This window comes from Hypanus sabinus, chromosome 29 (assembly GCF_030144855.1).
Source record: "Hypanus sabinus isolate sHypSab1 chromosome 29, sHypSab1.hap1, whole genome shotgun sequence".
Taxonomy (NCBI): Eukaryota; Metazoa; Chordata; class Chondrichthyes; order Myliobatiformes; family Dasyatidae; genus Hypanus; species Hypanus sabinus.
The window spans coordinates 34,938,197-34,962,186 of record NC_082734.1 but is presented as its reverse complement, the minus strand read 5'-3'; the positions used below and the strand labels follow the sequence as shown (position 1 = coordinate 34,962,186).

Genomic DNA, 23,990 nt, shown 5'->3' with positions numbered 1-23,990 from the left:
GAATCTGGAGCTAAATAATAGCCTTATGGAGGAACTCTGCGGGTCAAGTACTATCTGGGAGGGGAAGGAATTAGATTGTCATCTTGATTTCCCCTCCCACAGATGCTGCTTGACCCACTGAGTTTTCCCATCAGTTTGTATATTTCTGGGGAGAGAACTTGTCTAGAATTCATTCCTGGATGTGGTGAGAACTATCTTTGTTTATAGGCTGTAACACTATGTCAACCACATGTAGTAAGATGCTCTTTACACCTGAATTCATATAGCACGAAAACAGGCCCTTCAGCCCATCCATACTAATCCCATTTTCCAGCATGTTAAGACTGTGATTGCCTCCGCCATATTCTCAGGAAGTGAGTACTTGGAAATTTATTCTAACCTCCAGTGCAAATCCATAAAGCCTTCCCCAGGATAAGTCTCAAACTGTCTTCCTTGTTTTTGGTAATTTGTTTTCTAGTCAGAATTCGCAATACAACTCCACTGCATCCACGAGCTGGGACTGCGTCTGGACAGATTTATCCGTATTCAGACGGAGTTCTGAGTGCACGTGCAAAGGAGCAGACTGAACAGGGAAACCAGAACTTTATTAAACTTGCTGTTGGCTTACAACTCCACTGCATCCACGAGCTGGGACTGAGCCTGGTTGGATTTATCTGTATTCAGACAGGTTCTGAGTGCACGTGCAAAGGAGCAGACCTTATTAAACTTGCTGTTGGTTTAGACTGTAACTTAGTCAAGGTGCTCAGATCAATGTATCAGAGCTTACCAATGCTCAACTTAACGGAGAGCAAGCTCCCATAATGTCATTGATTTTAAAAGTCTGACACACATACTGTATATACGTTTGTTCTTCCAAATGGCAGAACTGGTTTCCTCTCTCTCTCCACTTATATCTATTTCTTATCAGTCTTTTGCTGCCACTCATTACAACACCTACCAGGTCGAGTGATTTTTGCGTATTTTCTGATTTATAGACAAAATCAAATTAAGAAGAGAAACCACTTTCTATCCGGGTGGGCCTGCAGGGGCACGGGATATCCTGCTCACTTTGTACACTTTGCTCTTTTGCCAGTCGGATTCGGAATAATTCCTGCTGCTCTGCGTTCTCCTCACACACAAAACATGATGAAAACAGAGCAGCATTTGCCATTGTGTGCGTCTTTGTGGAACAGAGATCGGCTTCAGGCTGGATCTAAGTACAGGCTTTGTGGTGACAGGGTGCATGCCAGGATCTTGGCTGGTAGAGTGCATCTTCATCCAGGATGTGATTAATACTGGTGAGGCAGTTCTTTCTTTCTGGTAATTATGGCTTTGAGTCCATTTTATGTGCTGAATCTGTTGAGAGAGATAATCAGTATTACTAAAGATCAATAGGAACCTTTTGGGAAAGAGCTGTTGAACCAAAGAAATTAGGTAGAGTTATATGATAGTTAATGTGGGTTAATATCCTGTAGTTCCTATGAGATCAATAACACAAGAGATTCTGTAGATGCTGGAGATCTAGAACAACACATACATAAGACACTGGAGGACCTCAGCAAGTCAGGAAGCTTCCATAGAGGAGAATAAACAATCAGGATTTTGGGCCAAGCCCCTTCATCAGGGTCCACACATCAAGTGTTTATTCTCCTCCCTAGAAGCTCCCTAGGGTTAGGGTTGCTGGATTCCACCAGCATTTAGTGTGCGTTGCCCTGTGAGTTCACTTTGATGAAGGTCATTAGAAGGAAGTCTGATCATCATTGTGAGATATAGGTACCACTTTCAATGTACAATGCAATGTGTAGACCACCTGCTCCCAGGTAGACCATCTCACCCTCAATAAGACCTTTCCCCTGGTAAATCCACCCCTGCCTTGGTCAGTCCATTTCTCCATGGATAGCCTCTTTTCCCTGTTCATACAATACAGTTCAAAAGTCTTAGGGACATTTATATAGCTAGGGTGTTTAAGACGTTTGTACAGTACTGTAGTAAGATTATGTACTGCTGCTACAAAAATTATGACATATGTGAGTGATGATAAATCTGATTCTGATGTGGGTCTCTATTGTGGACTGAGAGTGGGAAGGAGGCAGGGAGAAGGGAATCTTGGTTGGGAAAAGGGGAAGGGAGAGGGGAGGGAGTGGGAGAGGGAGACATTCTGTAATGATAAATAAACCGATTAAGAACAAAGAAAATAGAAAACTACAGCACAATAAAGGCCATTTGGCCCACAAAGCTGTGCTGAACATGTCCTTACCTTAGAACTACCTAGGCTTACCCATATCCTTCTATTTTCCTAAGCTCCATGTAACTATCCAGGTGTCTCTTAAAAGACCCTCTCATTTCTGCCTCCACCACCGCTGCCAGCAGCCCATTCTACGTACTCACCACTCTCTGCGTAAAAAACCTACTCCTGTCATCTCCTCTGTAACTACTTCCAAGCACCTTAAAACTATGCCCTTTCATGCTAGCCATTTCAACCCTGGGAAAAGCCTCTGACTATCCACACGATCAATGCCTCTTGTACACCTCTTTCAGGTCACCTCTCATCCTCCGTCGCTCCAAGTAGAAAAGGCTGAGTTCACTCAGCCTATTCTCATAAGGCATGCTCCCCAATCCAGGCAACATCCTTATAAATCGTCTCTGCACCCTTTCTATGGTTTCCACATCCTTCCTATAGTGAGGTGACTAGAACTGAGCACAGTACTCTAAATGGGTCTGACCAGGGTCTTATATATCTGCAACATTACCTCTCAGCTCCTAAATTCAATCCCACGATTAATGAAGGCCAATACACCATACGCCTTCTTAACCACAGAGTCAACCTGAGCAGCTGCTTTGAGTGTCCTATGGACTCAGACCCCAAGATCCCTCTGATCCTCCACACTGTCAAGAGTCTTACCATTAATGCTATATTCTGCCTTCATATTTGACCTACCAAAATGAACCACCTCACACTTATCTGGGTTGAACTCCATCTGCCACTTCTCAGCCCAGTTCTGCATCCTGTCGATGTCCCGTTGTAACTTCTGACAGACCTCCACACTATCCAAAACAACCCCAACCTTTGTTCAGAATCAAATGGCCATGCCTGGAGTCACAGTGTCTGCTCCTGTGCCACCCCTGGCGTTCCTTCTCTGCCACCTGTTTGTCATCTATGTCAATGATCTGGATGTTAACATGGTTAACTAGATCAGCAAATTTGTGGATGACATCAATATTGGGGATGTAGTGGACAGTGAGGAAGGCTCTCGATGCTTGCAGGGGAATTTGTATCAGCTAGAAAAATGGGCTGAAGGACAAGTCATTCCACCACCTGCAGTTTCCTCTTTGAGTCATCCACTGCCCTGAAATGGAGATATATTCCTTGTTGTTCCTTCATCACCACTGGGTCTAGATCCTGGAGCTCTCTCCTGAATGGACACAATGGGAGCACCTTCACCAAAAGGACAGCAGTGCTTCAAGAAGGCAGCTCACCACCTCCTTCTCAAGGGTCTTAGGGACAGGTAATAATGCTGGTCTTGCTAGTAATACACATTCAGAAAATAAATAATAATCAAAGGTTCTCCAACTTATCTTCAGCACTGGAGGGAAGCCACTGATCGAATAAGAATTAACAAAGTCAATCAAAGAACATTGGGGAATTTCAGATTAAGATTTATTTATCACATGTACATGGAAACGCACAATGAAATCTGTTTTTGCATTACAATCATGATCAACCAAGGATGTGCTGGGGACAGCCAGCAAGTGTCACTAGTGCCAACATAGGATGCTCACAGTTTTCAGTAGAGCAACAACATCAACAACAGCAAAACAAAAGAGACAACAGCAAAACAAAATAGACAACAGCAGCAAAACAAAATAGACAACAGCAGCAAAACAAAATATACTACAGCAAAGCAAAATAGACAACAGCAGCAAAACACGCCCCTTTCCCAACCAACACACATACACACAAAAACAAGCACATACAGGTCTCTAACCCCAGGACAGGCCACCAGTCCTTGGCCCAGACGCAGACATCGGGCCTCTGACCTCAGGTCAAGCTGACCCAGAGGCTTTGTCCTTCAGACATGGGATAAGGCCATTCAGCCTACCTGCCTGTGCTGGTTGAGAAGGAGCTCCCCAGCCTAATCCCACCGGCCAGCACTGTGTCTGTAGCCTTACAGGTCTGAACCTAAACACTGTTTAAATGCAATGAAGGTCTCTGCCTTTATCGGCCTTTCAGGCAATGAATTCCTGACTCTTGGAGAAGAATTTTCCCCCAATTTTCTCTCTCATCCTTCTATCAGCTACAGGTAAACCTGTCCCCACCCCAGTTTTTGACCCCTTTGCTAAAGGAAATGGGCCATTCCTTATGTAATAATTGTCAGCAGGTTGTAATTTTATACTGCTAAATTAAGTCTCCTCTCATCCATGACTTTTCTGAAGTAAAGAGCCCCAGGCAGTCCAAAATTTCCTCATTTCCCATCCTGGTAAACCTCATCTGTACCTCCTCTGGTCACATCTCTCTTGCAATGTGATGCCCCGAACTGTGGTTGAACTCTTGCGTGCAGTGTCCCCATCTAACTCAGATAGGATCGGGTGGGAAGAGGTGTGAATTCTGTACCTGTAAATGTGGGTGGAGCTTTGGCATTCTTTACGAGGTCACTTTGCATTAAGGATTCCACTAACCACGTTAAGGCTTCAGTGCAGTAATCCACCTGCAAACAGAATGTGCATTTAGATAGCGCCGTTAATTTAGTAAGACATACCTACAACCTCCCAATATCCCAAAGGGCTTTACAGGCAACAAAATAATATTGATGTACAGTCACTGTTGAAATGTAGCATAGAGCAGCCAAATTGTGCATAGGAAATTCCCACAAACAATATCAAGATAATTTTAAGGCAACACGAGTGAATCTGCAGATGCTGGAAATAAATAAAAACACAAAATGCTGGCAGAACTCAGCAGGCCCAAAATGTCGTCACTACCTCCTCCCATAGATGCTGTCTGGCCTGCTGAGTTCTGCCAGCATTTCGTGTTTTTATTCAAGATAATTTTGGTGGTTTTAGTGTTATTGGTGGAGGGCTAATTATTGACCGAGACTTTGTGGGACGCTCCTACGCTCCGAGATAGTACCATGAGATCTCTCACACCAGTCCTTGGCAGTCTGACCTCCTTCCACCCTACTCCAGATTTCTCACCAACGTGTATCCCTGTGAGGGAACTCTGGAGAACTGGAGCATTGTCCTTATTTATGGTGGTCGCTGGGAATTGGGAGACCCGCCAGAAACCTTTCAGGAAAGACAAGATTGGAATATTAGGCATCTGAGCCATTTAACGGTCTGTACCTCTTTCGGTAAGTTTAGCGTTTCAGTTAAAGACAACACAAAGTTAGAGGTGGTACAATAGCATAGTGGTCAACATAACACTATTACAACAGCAACTAGGGTTCAGCTCTGCTACTGTCTGTAAGCAATTTGTTCGTTCTCCCCATGATTGCGTGGGTTTCCTCCCAAATTCCAGCAATGTACAAGCTAGTGGGTTAATAGGTCACATGGGTGTCACAGCTCGTTGGGCCAGAAGAGCTTGTTACTGTGCTGTTTTTCTAAATAAACTAAATAAATAAGTAAACAAGACCTTCACAGCAGTGAGCCCCATCACCACTGCAGTCCCCTCAAAATCAGTACAGTCAAGGAGCATCAGTGTAGGGCATGAACAAGGAGGTTTGAGGGGACGCCAGTGTAATATTGAGAGAGTAAATGCCACTGATTTCTGCCGGGAGGAATTGAACTAAGGCTCCATTTCATCTCCTGGGGGGGACAAAGAAACGCTGGGGCATCACAGACAATGACTAAAGGTGAAAACCAATGCATTCTCAGGAATTAATATAGAGCAATGGACAGACAGGCTCAGGGGCATGGACAAGACACACACACACACTTGCATACATGCCAACACACATGCGCACATGGAGACACGCCACAGATCACACATACCTGTATTATGTGTGCATAATAAAGAGCTTCAATTCCCAGTGGGCAATGCAAGGGGTTCACCCTGAGCCGGAATCTACGATGGCAACTTGGTTGTGAGAGAGCAGGATTGAGCAGCAGCTCAATAACAAAATGTTCTAATGCGAACCCACACCAAGTTTGTCTTTAAAAGCAAACATAACATGGTGTCAGAGGATGGTGTGAGGTCTAAACACAGAGTAAATGAATACTGTGCATGACTGAGAAAGGGAATGAAAGGTGCCAGGAACAAGTGAGGCGACAATGGACGGAACACATTATTTCCAAAGTTCAGCAATCACCGGATTCACCAGGAGAGATTCCGATGAGAAGCTGGGAGTTCCCATCGTGGATAAGCTAACAGCACCTATGCAGTTTACCGACAATCTAACTTATAATGGAAAAGCTTCAAACAGCGACTCAACGTATGTTTAGCTGTTAGAGGAGTGGGAGGGACAGATGAAAAGTTGAAAGTGTCTATTTTTCTGCATGTAATGGGCGAAGACACTCCGGACATCTATGGCAGCTTTCAAATTGATGTGACAGCTTTTAGGTTGGACGCTCCGATGACATTTGAGGAGTGTTTGGTTCCAAGTAAAAACATCACATATAAGTTTTTTTCCAGTGACCCGAGCTTCACACACAGAGTAAATCCTGTGAATTTAGAGATTTGAGAGACTCACTAGTTAGAGACAGAATAGTTTGTGGAATTCTAGATAATGAACTCAGAAGGAAGACTACTGTGTGAAAAAGATTTGACACTGGAAAAGGCTGTGGGTACGTTTAGGACAGCAGAGACCACATGCTAAGGAGTGGCTCAGGGCAGACACAACAGCGCATGCTGTGAAAACGAGGAGCAGCGTACAATGCGTTTTCCAGAGGAACAGCAAAGCAAACAGGAAGGCTCGAACAGCAAATATGGAAGTTGTTACGTTCCAATGGTGTATCCTGCTTATGGAAAATCCTACAATAATTGTGGGAAGAAGAATTATTTCACAAAATGCTACAAAGCTGGGGCTACCAAGGGAAAGGTGCACACAGTTGCTGAGGAAATGGAGGAAGTCTTTGTGGATTCTCTACAGGCTGCTAGTGCTGCTAAATTGGAATGGATTGTTCCACTGATTGTGAATGAGACAGGAACTCCATTTGAGCTTGACACCAGTGCCCAGATGAATCTGTTATCTATGGATGAGTACAAGACTCACAAAGTTAAGAGCAAGATTTATCCAGAAAAGTTAAAAGTGACAGGCTACACTGGAGAGAACGTTCCAGGAAAAGGAGGCTGTATAATGAGCTTTAAGCACAAGGGGCGGCAGCTGAAGTCACAGCTACTGATTGTAGAAAAGAGAGTACAGCCAATATTAGGTATGAGTGCATGTGAAAAGCTCAACCTGGTGAAGAGTTTTCATTGTGTCTTTACCGAGCAGAGATGACCACAGAATACTCTGGAAAGAGTACACAGATGCTTTTGAGGGTTTTGGTTGCTTAGCTGGTGTACACAAAATTCATATAGATGATGTGGTGATTCCTGTTGTCCATACATACAAGAAAGTTTTGTTTCTGCTTAGAGACAGACTGAAACAAGAACTAGCATGCGTGGAGCGAACAAATGTCATACAGAAAATTGACAAACCAGCAGACTGGATGAGCTCAATGATCATTGCGCAAAAGAGAAATGGAGCAGTGTGGGTATGTCTAGACCCAGGAGATCTCAATAAAGCCATCAAGAGAGAGCATTTTAAAATGCCAACGTGGGTGGAGATCGTGTCCCAGTTTGCAGGTGCCAAGTGTTTAGCAAACTCGATGTGTCACCTGGGTTTTGGCAGATGAAGCTTGATGAGACAAGTTTAATATTATGTACTTTTAACACACCACAGGGAAGATATCTCTTTCCTTGGCTACCATATAGGATTCTTTCTGCACCAGAAACCAACCATAAAACCATCCACATTATGTTTGAGGGCATATCTGGTGTCGAGACATCATCATCTGGGGTCAACCTAAGGATGGCCTTGATACACAACTGAGACAAGTGCTCGGCGTGACACGGAATGGCAAATGGAAATTAAATAGATGGAAATGTGAGTTTTGTGTTAAAACACTGGTGTTTGTAGGAGATGTTATGTCTGAAAAGGGAGTAAAGCCTGACCCAAGAAAGATGTCAGCTATTGAAAACATGGAGAGGCTCCAAAACAAACAGGAGGTGTGTCATTTCTTAGGGATGGTGACTTACCTGGCTAAAATCATCCCTCGACTGTCTATTGGGTCAGTACTACTTAGGTCTCTCCCTGAGCGGCAAATCACCAAGCAGAACCTCTTACACCCTCTACCAGGCTGTACTTCCAGGTTGAAGTGGATTTGTTTGGTTTGAATGGGAAGAGTCATATTGTTGTTCCAGTTACCCAGAAGTTGCAACACTGCAATCAACATCCAGCAAAACGGTCACCACCTTCCTGAAAACTGTGTTTGCAAGGCATGGATTTCCACGTGAAGTGGTATCAGACAACGACCCACACTTTTTCAGCTGTGAATTTGAGTCCTTTACCAGTGTTTGGGGATTTCAACATATAACTTCAAGCCCACAACAACCAAACTCTAATGGCCTAGCAGGGAATTTAGTCAAGGTAGTGAAGGGCTTCACGAAGAAAGCACAAGATGGACAAGACGGTTTCCACAAAAGTTTAATGATTTACAGAAGTGTGCTACGGCAGAATGCTGATGGGCCAATGCATTCTCACTAACCTTCCTGTTCATGAAAACCCGTGGACACCTACAGGAGCACACGAGGTTACATTGGCGAAAGTAAAAGGGGAAGGAAAACAGCTACTGTATCACATCAAGACTGCGAAAAGCCTACCAGGCCTGAAGGCTGGAGATCAAGTGGAAATCTGGAATCACAATTCTGGCACGTGGTTCATGCAAGGACATGTGGAAGAGGAAGTAGCTCCACATTCCTAGCAGATCCAGATGGAGCGAGGGACATTTCTGAGAAGGAAACATGTGGATCTACGACCAAAAGCTCCAACCCATAGCTGTAATGCACCTGTCAGAACACCAAAGGGGCTAGCATGTGTAAAAAATGAACACGGTGATCAGTGTTCTCAGAAAGAAACAAATATCAATGAGGCAAATGCAAATATCAGACCAAAAGGGACCATTAAACCAACTCAGAGACAGTTGAAAGTTGCTAAGTGGATAAGGGACTGTCGTTGCTCACTGAAGCTGAAAAGAACAGTCGAAAATCTGAAAAAAGATAAAGAGACGGGCCACGGAATGTAGATCTCTTTGTTGGAAAGGATTGCTTTTCTTTCAAAGGGGAAGATGTTTCAGTTCCCAATGGCACCCGGAACCGGAAGCTGCAAAGGTGACGGGGTTGAGCAGCAGTTTAATATTCTGACGTAAACCCACGCCAAGTTTGTCTTTATTATGAATATATATAACAATATTTATGTATTGTGTGATGTACCTATGTATATACTGTATATAACACACACACAGATACATGTATAATAAGCAGTGTACAGACACACCACAAATATGCATAATATACACACACATACACAAACACATGCATGTATACAAACATGTAGACACACACACATAATCATACACAGATGGCCACACAAATGGCCTCTAAAATTCATGACACTAACACGTGTGTGCACACCACTCCCGTGTGCACAGACATGTAAATACAGAGATAAACTTGAAAGATGGGAGGTGAATTTCCATTTTCTTTGGGAAGTAACTGTTGGTGATGGTGCAGTACACAAGAATGTTCTCAGATGTGTTCTCGGTTCAGCAAGCGGAGGAGCCTGGCACCCTCAGGCGGCTTTGCCGGAGGTGGAACACCGCCGTGAGTCCCAGTGTGACTGTTGACTGTGTTGTTTGGTCACAGTTTGTGACAGCAACCTTACCTGTTTTTCAAGAGCTCTCAGGCGTCTGTCGTGCTCTCTGATGTTGGCTATGCAATTCATAACGCTGTCCACCCTGGAAGACAAGAGGAGACACCACATCACCTGGGGATCCCAAGATCTGCTTCAATGAGACGTACAGCTGTCCCTCCAACTTTCCACCCCTTCCTGCCTGCTCTGGCAATTCCAGCTTTCATGTTGCATGAATGGGATAGTGAGTGGCTTTTCCCGGGCTAACAGCCAGAATTCCGAACGGTTTGCATCCAGGGATGTGTTCAAAACTCACCCAGGTAGGTGAGGTTGAGGGGAGGTCTCGGGGTTTAATTCCCCTGGGTCTTCAGATAAGTGTGAGAGTTGCAACGTGGAAAGTCAAATCAAGTTAGGACGTTCACAGTTGGACTCCGTTATAGAACAAAGGGACCAAGGAGCTTAGGCAATCTTCCTGGGCACCACGTTGGTGTAGCAATTAGCATGATGCTATTACAGCTTAGAGCCCTGGAGTTAGCGCGATGGCTCGGGGCAGTAGAGTTCCGAGTTCAGTTCTGGTGTCTTCTGTAAGCATGTTTGTAAGCTCCTTCCTGTGTGTACATGGGTTTCCTCTGGGTGCTCTGGTTTCCTCCCACAGTCCACAGGCGCAAGTTTGTTAATTGTCATGTGACTAAGCTAGGGTTAAATTGGTGGGTGGTTGGGTGGTACATCTTGAAGAGGCAGAAGGACTTGTTCAGCCTCTATCTCTAAATAAAATAACCTATAATATAGTTCCCTGAAGGTGGAGTTTCAGATAGACAGGGTGGTGAGGAAAACCTTTTGTGCACTGGCCAGAATATCGAAGTTTGGTGGTTGTACAAGGTGTTGGTGAGGCTACACGTGGAGTATTCTGTTTAGTTTTGGTCACCTTGCTATTGGAAAGATGTCATTAAGTTGTAAAGAGTGCCAAGCAGATTTACAAGGATGTTACCAAGATTCATGGGAGAGATTGGACAGGCTAGGACAGAAGTAAAAGGGACAGAACGATGATCTTATAGAGGCGTGTAAAATCGTGAGGGACACAGATAGCGTGAATGGACTCTGGCTTCTTCCCAGGACTGTGGAATCAGGTACTAAAGTGTTTAAGGTGAGGGGAGAAATTTAGTAGGAACAACTTAAGGGGTAACTTTATTTTTTACATGGAAGGTACTCTGTGTGTGGAATTAACTGCCAGAGGAAGTGGTTAAGACATTTATAAGAAAATAAGAACATTTGAAGTACACTTGGACTGGTACATGGATAGGACGGGTTATGGACCAAATGTGGGCATATAGCTTGGTTGGCATGAATCAGTAGGCCAAAGGACTTATCTCTGTCCTCTATCACTCTATCATCCTGCTACAGAAAACATGTCCGTTCTATTTATCTATCTCAACCCTTAAGGTTCTCCTCAGTTCCAAAGAAAATGACCACAAGCTGTCCGATCTTTCCTCTGAGCTAGTTTTCTAGTCCTGGGACTTGTTATAAATCTCTTCAGTACCCTCACTGGTCCAGTCATCTCTCTTCTATAACGGAATGACCAGACTGCACTTAGAGTTCAGTCTGTGATCTATCTGCTGTTGGAGACAATTCTGGTGCAGTTATCATGTTCTTCTAGTTGGCATGAAAGAAATCTGAGATTAATGTCTTTTTTGCTAACTAAACTGATACTGGGAAAGGGGCAAGAGCACAGATTATTCTCAATGTCATGGGAGAGCGGAACATGATAAAAGGATTGAACAGCTTCTTCCTGCAGCTGTTCCTGTGTTCGAGGCTTCCCTGAAATGAGAACAGGGATGAATGTGTCCTCACTTCTGCACCATCCTCTTGAGCTGCTCCATGTTGCTCTCTCTCTTGGCCCTGTTGCGGCACACGAGATAGTTTTCTTTCCGCACTGCCTCCCACGTCATCAGCTTGCTGGTCACCGATTCTGGGAAGTTCATCACTGCAATGTAAAGGAGACTGTCAGAGCTCTCGGTGCAAGTCCTGGAAAAGTAGCGGATGAGGATGAAATGTCCAATCAAGTAGTTAGGCCTGAATTTCCATGTTCTCCTAGAGTCACTGAGAACTTAAGGGCAAGTTCCTGGTCACTTCTGTGAACAACAGACAGGGAAATGTCAGCCATTGTGAGGTAAACTAGAGGGTTTTTATTTCTGTCTCCTTCTATCCTTTTGTCGATTAATAAAGTTCTACGTAAACAGGCCATTCATGTCAACAGGCAATGGGCAGGTTTACTAGAGCTATCCAGGAGGATGGGAACTGGAGTGATAGTGCTGAGGAAGGGGTAGTTGGCTTGCAACCAGAGGCTGTGTGTACTGAGACTGTTAGCAAGGAGAGGCTGATGATAGGGCAAATTGCAGTCAACAAGTTGCAATTTAAAAGGTGGACAAAATTGAAAAGGGTGAATAAAGGAATGAAGATGATATATTTGAATGCAGGCAGTATATGGAATAAGGTAGATGAGCTTGTAGCACTGTTACAGATTGTGGGCATCATTGAATCATGGCTGAAAAGATTATAGCTGGGAGCTTAATGTCCAAGGATACACATCGTATTGAAAGAAAAGGCAGGTAGGTAGGTGAGGTGGCTCTGCTGGTAAAAAATGAAATTGAGTCATTAGAAAAAAGGAATATAGGGTTGGAAGGTGTAGAATTGTTATGGGTAGAGCTAAGAAACCGCAAGGGTAAAACGACCCTGATGGGAGGTATATACAGACCCTCAAACAATAGTAAAGATGTGGTTTACAAATTACAATGGAAGATAGAAAATGAATCTCAAAAGGGCAAAGTTATGGTAGTCATGGGGGATTTAAATATCCAGGTAGATTGGAAAAGTCATGATGGTGCTGAATTCAAAGATGGGGCATTTCTAGAATGCCTATGGGGTGGATTTTTAGAGCAGCTCATGGTTGAGCCCACTGGGGGATCAGCTATTCTGGATTGGGTGTTGTGCAATGAACCAGGATTGATTAGAGAGCTCAAGGTAAAGGAACCCTTGGGGGTAAGTATTCATAAAATGCCACAATTCATTCAGCAATTTAAGAAGGAGAAGCTGAAGTCAGATGTATTAGTATTACGTGGAATAAAGGGAAATACAGAGGCAAGAGAGAGGAGTTGGCCAAAACTGATTGGAAGGGAACACTGGCAGGGATGACAGCAGAACAACAATGGCTGAAATTTCTAGAAACAATTCAGGAGGCACAAGATACATCAGCATTCTAAAAGCAGATGATGCAACCATGGCTAACAAGAGAAGTCAAAGCCAACATAAAAGCCAAAGAGAGGCATATAATAGAGCAAAAATTAATGAAAGTTAGAGGACTTGGAAGCTTTTAGGAATCAACAGAAGGCAACTAAAAAAGTCATAAAGAAGGAAATGATTGAATATGAAAGTAAGCTAGCCAATAACATTAAATAGGATACCAAAAAGTTTCTTCAAATATACCACTGGAAAATGATGCTGGGGAGGTAGTAAAGGGGGACAAGGAAATGGCAAATGAACTAAATACGTATTTTGCATCAAGTTTCACTGTGGAAGACACTAGCAGTATGTCTGAAGTTTGAGGCGGTTAGGGGTCAGTAGTGTCTGAAGTTTGAGGCGGTTAGGGGTCAGTAGTGTCTGAAGTTTGAGGCGGTTAGGGGTCAGTAGTGTCTGAAGTTTTAGGTGGTTAGGGGTCAGTAGTGTCTGAAGTTTGAGGCGGTTAGGGGTCAGTAGTGTCTGAAGTTTGAGGCAGTTAGGGGTCAGTAGTGTCTGAAGTTTGAGGCGGTTAGGGGTCAGTAGTGTCTGAAGTTTGAGGCGATTAGGGGTCAGTAGTGTATGAAGTTTGAGGCAGTTGGGGGAAAGTAGTGTCTGAAGTTTGAGGCGGTTAGGGGTCAGTAGTGTATGAAGTTTGAGGCGGTTAGGGGTCAGTAGTGTCTGAAGTTTGAGGTGGTTAGGGGTCAGTAGTGTATGAAGTTTGAGGCGGTTAGGGGTCAGTAGTGTCTGAAGTTTGAGGTGTTTAGGGGTCAGTAGTGTCTGAAGTTTGAGGTGGTTAGGGGTCAGTAGTGTCTGAAGTTTGAGGTGGTTAGGGGTCAGTAGTGTATGAAGTTTGAGGCGGTTAGGGGTCAGTAGTGTCTGAAGTTTGAGGTGGTTAGGGGTCAGTAGTGTCTGAAGTTTGAGGCGGTTAGGGGTCAGTAGTGTATGAAGTTTGAGGCGGTTAGGGGTCAGTAGTGTATGAAGTTTGAGGCGGTTAGGGGTCAGTAGTGTATGAAGTTTGAGGCGGTTAGGGGTCAGTAGTGTCTGAAGTTTGAGGCGGTTAGGGGTCAGTAGTGTCTGAAGTTTGAGGCGGTTAGGGGTCAGTAGTGTCTGAAGTTTGAGGCGGTTAGGGGTCAGTAGTGTATGAAGTTATCACTAGGGAGAAGTTTCTTGGGGAACTGAAAGGTCTGAAAGTAGATAAGTCACCTGGACCAGATAGTCCTCACCCTAGGGTTCAGAAGAAGAAGACTGAAGAAATTAAGGAGGCATTGGTAATGATCTTTCAAGAACCAATAAGCTCTAGTATGGTTCCAGAGGACTGGAAAATTGCAAACGTCACTCCACTCTCAAGAAGGAAGAGAGGCAGAAGAAAGGAAATTATAGGCCAGTTAGTCTGACCTCAGTGGTTGTGAGGACATTGGAGTTGATTGTTAAGGTTGTGGTTTTGGGGTATTTGTAAGCATATGATAAAAAGGCTGTAGTCAGCATGTTTTCCTTAAGGGAAAAATCTTCCCTCACAAATATATTGGAATTCTTTGAAGAAATAATAAGCAGGATAGACAAAGGAGAATTGGTGGATGTTTTAGATTTTCAGAAGGCCTTTGACAAGGTGCCACACATGACACTGCTTTACAAGTTAAGAGCCCCTTAAAAAAGATAATAGAAAGATAATAGCACGGATAGAGCATTGGCTGATTGGCAGGAGGCAAAGAGAGGGGAATAATAAGAGCCCTTTCTGGTTGGCTGCCAATGACTAGTGGTGTTCCTCAGGAGTCTGTGTTGGGGTTGGTCATTTCTATGTCATATGTCAATGATTTGGATGATGGAATTGATGGCTTTGAGGCCAAGTTGTGGATGAATCGAGCATAGGTTGAGGGGCAGGTGGTGTTGAGGAAGCAGAAAGGAGACTGAAGGACTTAGACAGATTAGGACAATGGGCAAGGAATTGACAGATGGAATAGAGTGTTGGGAAGTGTATAGACAGGCACTTTGGTTGAAAATTTAGGTGTAGACTATTTTCTTTAAGGAGAGAAAATACAAAAATCTGGGGTCAAAGGTGACTTTGGAGTCATACAGGATTCCCAAAAGGTGAATTTGCAGGTTGTGAAGAAGACAAATGAGACGTTAGCACTCACTTTGAGAGGACTCATACAAAGCAATGATGTAATGTTGAGGTTTTATAAAGCACTGCTGAGACCCAACTTAGAGCATTGTGAGCAGTTCCACAAATTCACCACTCTCCAGCTAAAGGAATTCCTCCTTACCTGTTCTAAAAGGATGCCCCTCTATTCTCAGGCTGTATCCACTGAATTTAGGCTTTCCCAGCATAGGAAACATCCTCTCCTCATCCACTCTATCAAGGCCTTACACCATTTGATAGGTTTCAGTGAGGTCACCCTCTCATTCTTCTGAATTCTAGTGAATACAGGTCTAGAGCCATTAAGCACCCTCATATGACAATCCATTCAATCCTGAAATTATTTTTGTGAACCTCTTTTGAACCCTCTCCGGTTTCAGCACCTCCCTTCTAAGGCAAGGGGCCCAAAGCTGTCCTATTCAATAGATTTCAAAAGAGATTTGCCCCCCCCACTTATTTTTCTAAACTCCATCAACACCAGACAAGAGCCATCAAATGCTCAAATATTCAGCCTCTTGTTCCCAGGATCATTCTTGGGAATCTCCTCTGGGCCCTCTCCAATGCCAGCACATCCTACCTTAGATAAGGGCCCACAGTCCTCTAAGAGTGGTCTGACCAGTGCCTTAAAGCTCGGCGTTGCTCCCCCAGCGTTCGCTTGGCGGAAGAACAAGCTGCTCCAGAGCTGCCATCGCGCCACTCAGGGACTTGGGCTGTATTATTCTTTCTCTTTTTGTGACTGTATGTTTTTCTGAAATCATAACCACGAGTGCAATGTGCAGTGTGCTGTGTGCTGTGGGCAACGTATTTGTACCTTGGATGCTGTTTTGTTTGTCTGGTTGCATGATAATTAAACTGGAACTTCTAAAGCATCAGTGGTTCCACCATTGCCTATGTGTTCACTGTTCAGTTCGCTGGTGGCTACTCGCAGATTTCTGTGGGTGTTCCATGGACAACAATCTAACTAGCTGCATCTCCATTCGGTATGGGGATGGGGTGGGACCACTGCACAGGATCGAAATAAGCTGCAGAGAGTTGTGAACTCAATCATTCCCGTCATAGGCACTAGCCTCCCCAGCATCCAGGACATCTTCAAGGAGCAATGCCTCAAAAAAAAGGTGGCATCCATCATTAAGGATGCCATCACCCAGGACATGCCCTCTTCTCACTGTTACCATCAGGGAGGAGGTACTGAAGCCTGAAGGCACACACTCACCAAGTCAGGAACAGCTTCTTCCCCTCTGCCATCAGATTTCTGAATGGACATTGAACCCGTGAACACGACCTCACTACTTTTTTTTGCACTGCTTATTAAATTTAACTTTAAAAAGTATATACATACTGCAATTTAGTGTTTTATTATTAAGTATTGTAACATACAGTTGCAGCAAAACAAATTTCGCGATATATGGCAGTGATATCAAATCTGATTCTGAATAGTGCCTCACCGAAGACCTTGCTCTTCACTGACGGGACTCTCCTGATATTCCTCTTGATGAAAATGTTGAGGTGACTGAAGATGATGAAGGGCGGGGGCAATGCAGGCCGCATGTGGTATTCCACGATCAGCTTGTAGCGTTGAAACTTCCAATAGATGTCACTGTTCTCCTGAACCTTATTGAACGTGTAACTGGAAAGAGCAATGAAGAGGAGGGTGAGGTACAGCTTGCACAAAACATCGGCCACTACTTTCATGCTCTGCTTCGGGCTGCAATCTTTCAGTGTTCACCAAAAAAATAAATGAAAAGTTACATCTTCTGGATAAAATTTAGGCTAATTGAGGCTGAATTTGCTGTCTTCAGTATTTGAAATTTCAACCAGGCAAGAGGGACACACACAAAATGCTAGAGGAGCTCAGCACCTCAGGCAGCATCAGTGGAGGGGAATAAACAGTCAATGTTTCGGGCTGGGACCCTCCATCAGGACGGGAAAGGAAGGGGGCAGAAGCCAAAATTAAAAGGTGGCAAGAGGGAAAGGAGTACAAGCTGGCAGGTGACAGATGAGAGCAGGTGGTAGGTGAGGGGGAAGGTGGATGGGTGGGGGTGAATTAAGAAGCTGAAAGGTGATAGGTGACGGGGAAGGTGGATGGGTGTGGGAGTGGGGGTGAATTAAGAAGCTGGAAGGTGATAGGTGAGGGGGAAGGTGGATGGGTGGGGGTGAATTAAGAAGCTGGAAGGTGATAGGTGAGGGGGAAGGTGGATGGGTGGGGGTGAATTAAGAAGCTGGAAGGTGATAGGTGAGGGGGAAGGTGGATAGGTGTGGGAGTGGGGGTGAATTAAGAAGCTGGAAGGTGATAGGTGAGGGGGAAGGTGGATGGGTGGGGGTGAATTAAGAAGCTGGAAGGTGATAGGTGATGGGGAAGGTGGATGGGTGGGGGTGAATTAAGAAGCTGGAAGGTGATAGGTGAGGGGGAAGGTGGATGGGTGGGGGTGAATTAAGAAGCTGGAAGGTGATAGGTGAGGGGGAAGGTGGATAGGTGTGGGAGTGGGGGTGAATTAAGAAGCTGGAAGGTGATAGGTGAGGGGGAAGGTGGATGGGTGGGGGTGAATTAAGAAGCTGAAAGGTGATAGGTGAGGGGGAAGGTGGATGGGTGGGGGTGAATTAAGAAGCTGGAAGGTGATAGGTGATGGGGAAGGTGGATGGGTGGGGGTGAATTAAGAAGCTGGAAGGTGATAGGTGAGGGGGAAGGTGGATGGGTGGGGGTGAATTAAGAAGCTGGAAGGTGATAGGTGACGGGGAAGGTGGATAGGTGTGGGAGTGGGGGTGAATTAAGAAGCTGGAAGGTGATAGGTGACGGGGAAGGTGGATGGGTGGGGGTGAATTAAGAAGCTGAAAGGTGATAGGTGAGGGGGAAGGTGGATGGGTGGGGGTGAATTAAGAAGCTGAAAGGTGATAGGTGAGGGGGAAGGTGGATGGGTGGGGGTGAATTAAGAAGCTGGAAGGTGATAGGTGAGGGGGAAGGTGGATGGGTGGGGGTGAATTAAGAAGCTGGAAGGTGATAGGTGAGGGGGAAGGTGGATGGGTGGGGGTGAATTAAGAAGCTGGAAGGTGATAGGTGATGGGGAAGGTGGATGGGTGGGGGTGAATTAAGAAGCTGGAAGGTGATAGGTGAGGGGGAAGGTGGATGGGTGGGGGTGAATTAAGAAGCTGGAAGGTGATAGGTGAGGGGGAAGGTGGATAGGTGTGGGAGTGGGGGTGAATTAAGAAGCTGGAAGGTGATAGGTGAGGGGGAAGGTGGATGGGTGGGGGTGAATTAAGAAGCTGGAAGGTGATAGGTGACGGGGAAGGTGGATGGGTGGGGGTGAATTAAGAAGCTGGAAGGTGATAGGTGATGGGGAAGGTGGATGGGTGGGGGTGAATTAAGAAGCTGGAAGGTGATAGGTGAGGGGGAAGGTGGATGGGTGTGGGAGTGGGTTGAATTAAGAAGCTGGAAGGTGATAGGTGACGGGGAAGGTGGATGGCTGTGGGAGTGGGGGTGAATTAAGAAGCTGGAAGGTGATAGGTGACGGGGAAGGTGGATGGGTGGGGGTGAATTAAGAAGCTGGAAGGTGATAGGTGACGGGGAAGGTGGATGGGTGTGGGAGTGGGGGTGAATTAAGAAGCTGGAAGGTGATAGGTGACGGGGAAGGTGGATGGGTGTGGGAGTGGGGGTGAATTAAGAAGCTGGAAGGTGATAGGTGACGGGGAAGGTGGATGGGTGGGGGTGAATTAAGAAGCTGGAAGGTGATAGGTGACGGGGAAGGTGGATGGGTGGGGGTGAATTAAGAAGCTGGAAGGTGATAGATGAGGGGGAAGGTGGATGGGTGGGGGTGAATTAAGAAGCTGGAAGGTGATAGGTGACGGGGAAGGTGGATGGGTGGGGGTGAATTAAGAAGCTGGAAGGTGATAGGTGACGGGGAAGGTGGATGGGTGTGGGAGTGGGGGTGAATTAAGAAGCTGGAAGGTGATAGGTGACGGGGAAGGTGGATGGGTGTGGGAGTGGGGGTGAATTAAGAAGCTGGAAGGTGATAGGTGACGGGGAAGGTGGATGGGTGGGGGTGAATTAAGAAGCTGGAAGGTGATAGGTGAGGGGGAAGGTGGATGGGTGGGGGTGAATTAAGAAGCTGGAAGGTGATAGGTGACGGGGAAGGTGGATGGGTGGGGGTGAATTAAGAAGCTGGAAGGTGATAGGTGACGGGGAAGGTGGATGGGTGTGGGAGTGGGGATGAATTAAGAAGCTGGAAGGTGATAGGTGACGGGGAAGGTGGATGGGTGTGGGAGTGGGGGTGAATTAAGAAGCTGGAAGGTGATAGGTGACGGGGAAGGTGGATGGGTGTGGGAGTGGGGGTGAATTAAGAAGCTGGAAGGTGATAGGTGACGGGGAAGGTGGATGGGTGGGGGTGAATTAAGAAGCTGGAAGGTGATAGGTGAGGGGGAAGGTGGATGGGTGGGGGTGAATTAAGAAGCTGGAAGGTGATAGGTGACGGGGAAGGTGGATGGGTGGGGGTGAATTAAGAAGCTGGAAGGTGATAGGTGACGGGGAAGGTGGATGGGTGTGGGAGTGGGGGTGAATTAAGACGCTGGAAGGTGATAGGTGACGGGGAAGGTGGATGGGTGTGGGAGTGGGGGTGAATTAAGAAGCTGGAAGGTGATAGGTGATGGGGAAGGTGGATGGGTGGGGGTGAATTAAGAAGCTGGAAGGTGATAGGTGACGGGGAAGGTGGATGGGTGGGGGTGAATTAAGAAGCTGGAAGGTGATAGGTGAGGGGGAAGGTGGATGGGTGGGGGTGAATTAAGAAGCTGGAAGGTGATAGGTGACGGGGAAGGTGGATGAGTGGGGATGAATTAAGAAGCTGGAAGGTGGATGGGTGGGGGTGAATTAAGAAGCTGGAAGGTGATAGGTGACGGGGAAGGTGGATGGGTGTGGGAGTGGGGATGAATTAAGAAGCTGGAAGGTGATAGGTGACGGGGAAGGTGGATGGGTGGGGGTGAATTAAGAAGCTGGAAGGTGATAGGTGAGGGGGAAGGTGGATGGGTGTGGGAGTGGGGGTGAATCAAGAAGCTGGAAGTTGATAGGTGACGGGGAAGGTGGATGGGTGGGGGTGAATTAAGAAGCTGGAAGGTGATAGGTGAGAGGGAAGGTGGATGGGTGGCGGTGAATCAAGAAGCTGGAAGGTGATAGGTGAGGGGGAAGGTGGATGGATGTGGGAGTGGGGATGAATTAAGAAGCTGGAAGGTGGATGGGTGGGGGTGAATTAAGAAGCTGGAAGGTGATAGGTGACAGGGAAGGTGGAAGGGTGGGGTTGAATCAAGAAGCTGGAAGGTGATAGGTGACGGGGAAGGTGGATGGGTGGGGGTGAATTAAGAAGCTGGAAGGTGATAGGTGAGGGGGAAGGTGGATGGGTGTGGGAGTGGGGATGAATTAAGAAGCTGGAAGGTGATAGGTGACGGGGAAGGTGGATGGGTGGGGGTGAATTAAGAAGCTGGAAGGTGATAGGTGACGGGGAAGGTGGATGGGTGGGGGTGAATTAAGAAGCTGGAAGGTGATAGGTGAGGGGGAAGGTGGATGGGTGGCGGTGAATCAAGAAGCTGGAAGGTGATAGGTGAGGGGGAAGGTGGATGGGTGTGGGAGTGGGGATGAATTAAGAAGCTGGAAGGTGGATGGGTGGGGGTGAATTAAGAAGCTGGAAGGTGATAGGTGACAGGGAAGGTGGAAGGGTGGGGTTGAATCAAGAAGCTGGAAGGTGATAGGTGACGGGGAAGGTGGATGGGTGGGGGTGAATTAAGAAGCTGGAAGGTGATAGGTGAGGGGGAAGGTGGATGGGTGTGGGAGTGGGGATGAATTAAGAAGCTGGAAGGTGATAGGTGACGGGGAAGGTGGATGGGTGGGGGTGAATTAAGAAGCTGGAAGGTGATAGGTGACGGGGAAGGTGGATGGGTGGGGGTGAATTAAGAAGCTGGAAGGTGATAGGTGAGGGGGAAGGTGGATGGGTGGGGGTGAATTAAGAAGCTGGAAGGTGATAGGTGACGGGGAAGGTGGATGGGTGTGAGAGTGGGGATGAATTAAGAAGCTGGAAGGTGATAGGTGACGGGGAAGGTGGATGGGTGTGGGAGTGGGGATGAATTAAGAAGCTGGAAGGTGATAGGTGACGGGGAAGGTGGATGGGTGTGGGAGTGGGGATGAATTAAGAAGCTGGAAGGTGATAGGTGAGGGGGAAGGTGGATGGGTGGGGGTGAATTAAGAAGCTGGAAGGTGATAGGTGAGGGGGAAGGTGGATGGGTGGGGGTGAATTAAGAAGCTGGAAGGTGATAGGTGACAGATAGAAAATGCTAAAGAAGTAATCTGAAAGAAGACTGTGCACCATGGAAGGAAGTGAAGAGGGAGGAGAGGAACCTGAGGGAAATGATGAAGAGTGGAGCCAAAAATGGAATAAAAAAAAGAGAGAAGTTGTTGGGGAAGAAATTAGAGAATTCAGTGTACATTCCATCAAGTTGGAGGCTTCCCAGACATAATCTGAGCTGTTGCTTCTCCGGCAGCATTGTGACAATTGAGGAGGCCGTGCCAGAAAGGAAATGGAAAAGATGTTTCATTACACAGAGTGAGATAATCTACCTGCAGTGATTTACAGAGAAATAAACTGGCATGTGATCTGCAAAGAGACAGGGAAACAGGAACATAGAAAATCTATTGTACATTACAGGCCCTTCAGCCTACAATGCTGTGCCGACCATGTCTAGAAGCTGACTAGAGTTACATAGCCCTCCATTTTACTAAGCTCCATGTACCTATCTAAGAGTCTCTTAAAAGACCCTGTTGTTTCCAACTCTACCACCTTCAGTGGCAGCCCACTTCACGCACTCACCACTCTGTGTAAAAAAACTTACTCCTGACATCTCCTCTGTACCTGCTTCCGAGCATCTTAAGACTGTGCCCTCTCATGTTAACCATTTCAGCCCTGGGAAAAAGCCTCTGGCTATCCACACAATCAATGCCTCTCATCATCTTATACACCTCTATCAGGTCACCTCTCATCCTCTGTCACTCCAAGGAGAAAAGGCCAAGTTCACTCAACATATTCTCCAATCCAGGCAACATCCTTGTAAATCTTCTCTGCACTCTTTCCATAGTATTCACATCCTTCCTGTAATGAGGTGACCAGAACTGAGCACAGTACTGCAAGTGGGATCTAACCAAGGCCTTGTATAGCTGTAACATTACCTCACGGCTCTTGAACTCAATCCCACAGTTGGTGAAGACCAACACACCATGTGGCTTCTTAACAACACTGTCAACCTGTGCAGCGGCTTTGAGTGTCCTATGGACGTGGACTCCAACACCTCGCTGGTCCTCCACACTGCTAAGAGTCCCACCATTAATGTTGTACTCTGTCTTCAAATTTGACCTTCCAAAATCACATTTATCTGGCACCATCTGCCACTTCTCAGCCCAGCTCTGTATCCTATCGATGTCCCGCTGTAACCTCTGATAACCCTCCAAACTATCCACACCACCACCAACTTGTTTATCATCAGAAAACTTACTAACCCACCCTCCACTTCCTCATCCAGGTCATTTGTAAAAATCACAACAAGGAGGGGGTCCCAGAACAGATCCCCGTGGAACACTGCTGTCACCGTCCTCCATTCAGGATATGAACCAACCACAACCGCCCTTTGTTTTCTGTGGTCAAGCTAATTCTGGATCCACAAAGAAAGGTCTTCTTGTATCCCATGCCTCTTTACTTTCTGAATGAGCCTGGCATCTGGAACCTTATCAGATCCCTTAATGAAATCCATGCCCACTACATCCACTGCTCTAGCTCATCAATGTGTTTTGTTACATCCTCAAAGAATTCAGTCAGGCTCATAAGGCACGACCTGCCCTTGACAAAGCCATGCTGACTATCCCTAATCAGACTCTGTCTCTCCAAATGCTCATAAATCCCGCCTCTCAGGATCTGCTCTAACAACTTGCCCCACTGAAGTTAGAGCATCTGGCTTATAGTTTCTTGGCTTAACATTTAAGGATCAACATTTGCAACCTTCCAATCCTCTTGTACTTCTCCCATCCCTATTGATGATGCAAAGATTATTGCCAGAGGCTCAGCAGTCTCCTCCCACTGACCGAGTTGCTCTGTAAAGAGCAGGCACTGATATGATGGGTCAAATGGCCTCCCTTGTGAGTCTAATTGATGAGTGCTTGGCAGACCCTGTTACCTGAACATGGCAATGAGCAGGTTGACCAGCAGAATGTTGGCCACCAGCAGGAAGATGGTCAGCAGCAGAATGACCAGCCAGTTGGCGTAGGTGTTGGTGCATGGGGGTAGCTCCTCCATGAAGATGGCTACCGGGTCATCCGTGCAGTTGGAGCTTGAGATCTGAGCAGCTAACAGAAACAGACAAGGACACCACATTTAGATAGCACCTTTCACGACACTCCAAATCATTTTTGCAGCCAGTGAAAGCTGTTTGAATCACAGCCATAATTATAATGTGGACACCACAGCAAGATCCCACAGCCTGCAACCTGACAACAATTGGATGATTTGATCTCATGTTAGTTGGAGGATACATTTTGGCTAAGACACCAGGAAATCTCCACAGAATAGGTGAACGGGATCTTCTGTCCCTTGCAGAGACAACAGATGGGCTCTGGTTTAACTTGGTACGTACAGTACATCGAAACCTGTGCCGTTTTGCGTTAGCGACCTGTACAGTCCCAAGGTTTGCTGTGGACAGCC

The 23,990-nt window shown here is 46.1% G+C and overlaps 1 protein-coding gene across 2 annotated transcripts in view; it reads right to left on the bottom strand.

Annotated features, from left to right (window-relative positions):
• Positions 1–586: 586 nt before the first annotated feature.
• Positions 587–23,990, bottom strand: part of LOC132383235 (transient receptor potential cation channel subfamily M member 4-like) — a 115,691-nt gene continuing 92,287 nt past the window's right edge. For both annotated transcript variants that reach the window (XM_059954154.1, XM_059954155.1), the window contains 6 exons: positions 23,467–23,635; positions 16,719–16,900; positions 11,715–11,847; positions 9,900–9,972; positions 4,592–4,685; positions 587–1,335 (listed from right to left, as the gene is read on the bottom strand). In XM_059954154.1, coding sequence (XP_059810137.1) covers positions 1,304–1,335; positions 4,592–4,685; positions 9,900–9,972; positions 11,715–11,847; positions 16,719–16,900; positions 23,467–23,635 — 683 coding nt within the window. In that variant the 3' untranslated portion in view covers positions 587–1,303. The remainder of the gene's footprint in view (positions 1,336–4,591; positions 4,686–9,899; positions 9,973–11,714; positions 11,848–16,718; positions 16,901–23,466; positions 23,636–23,990) is intronic.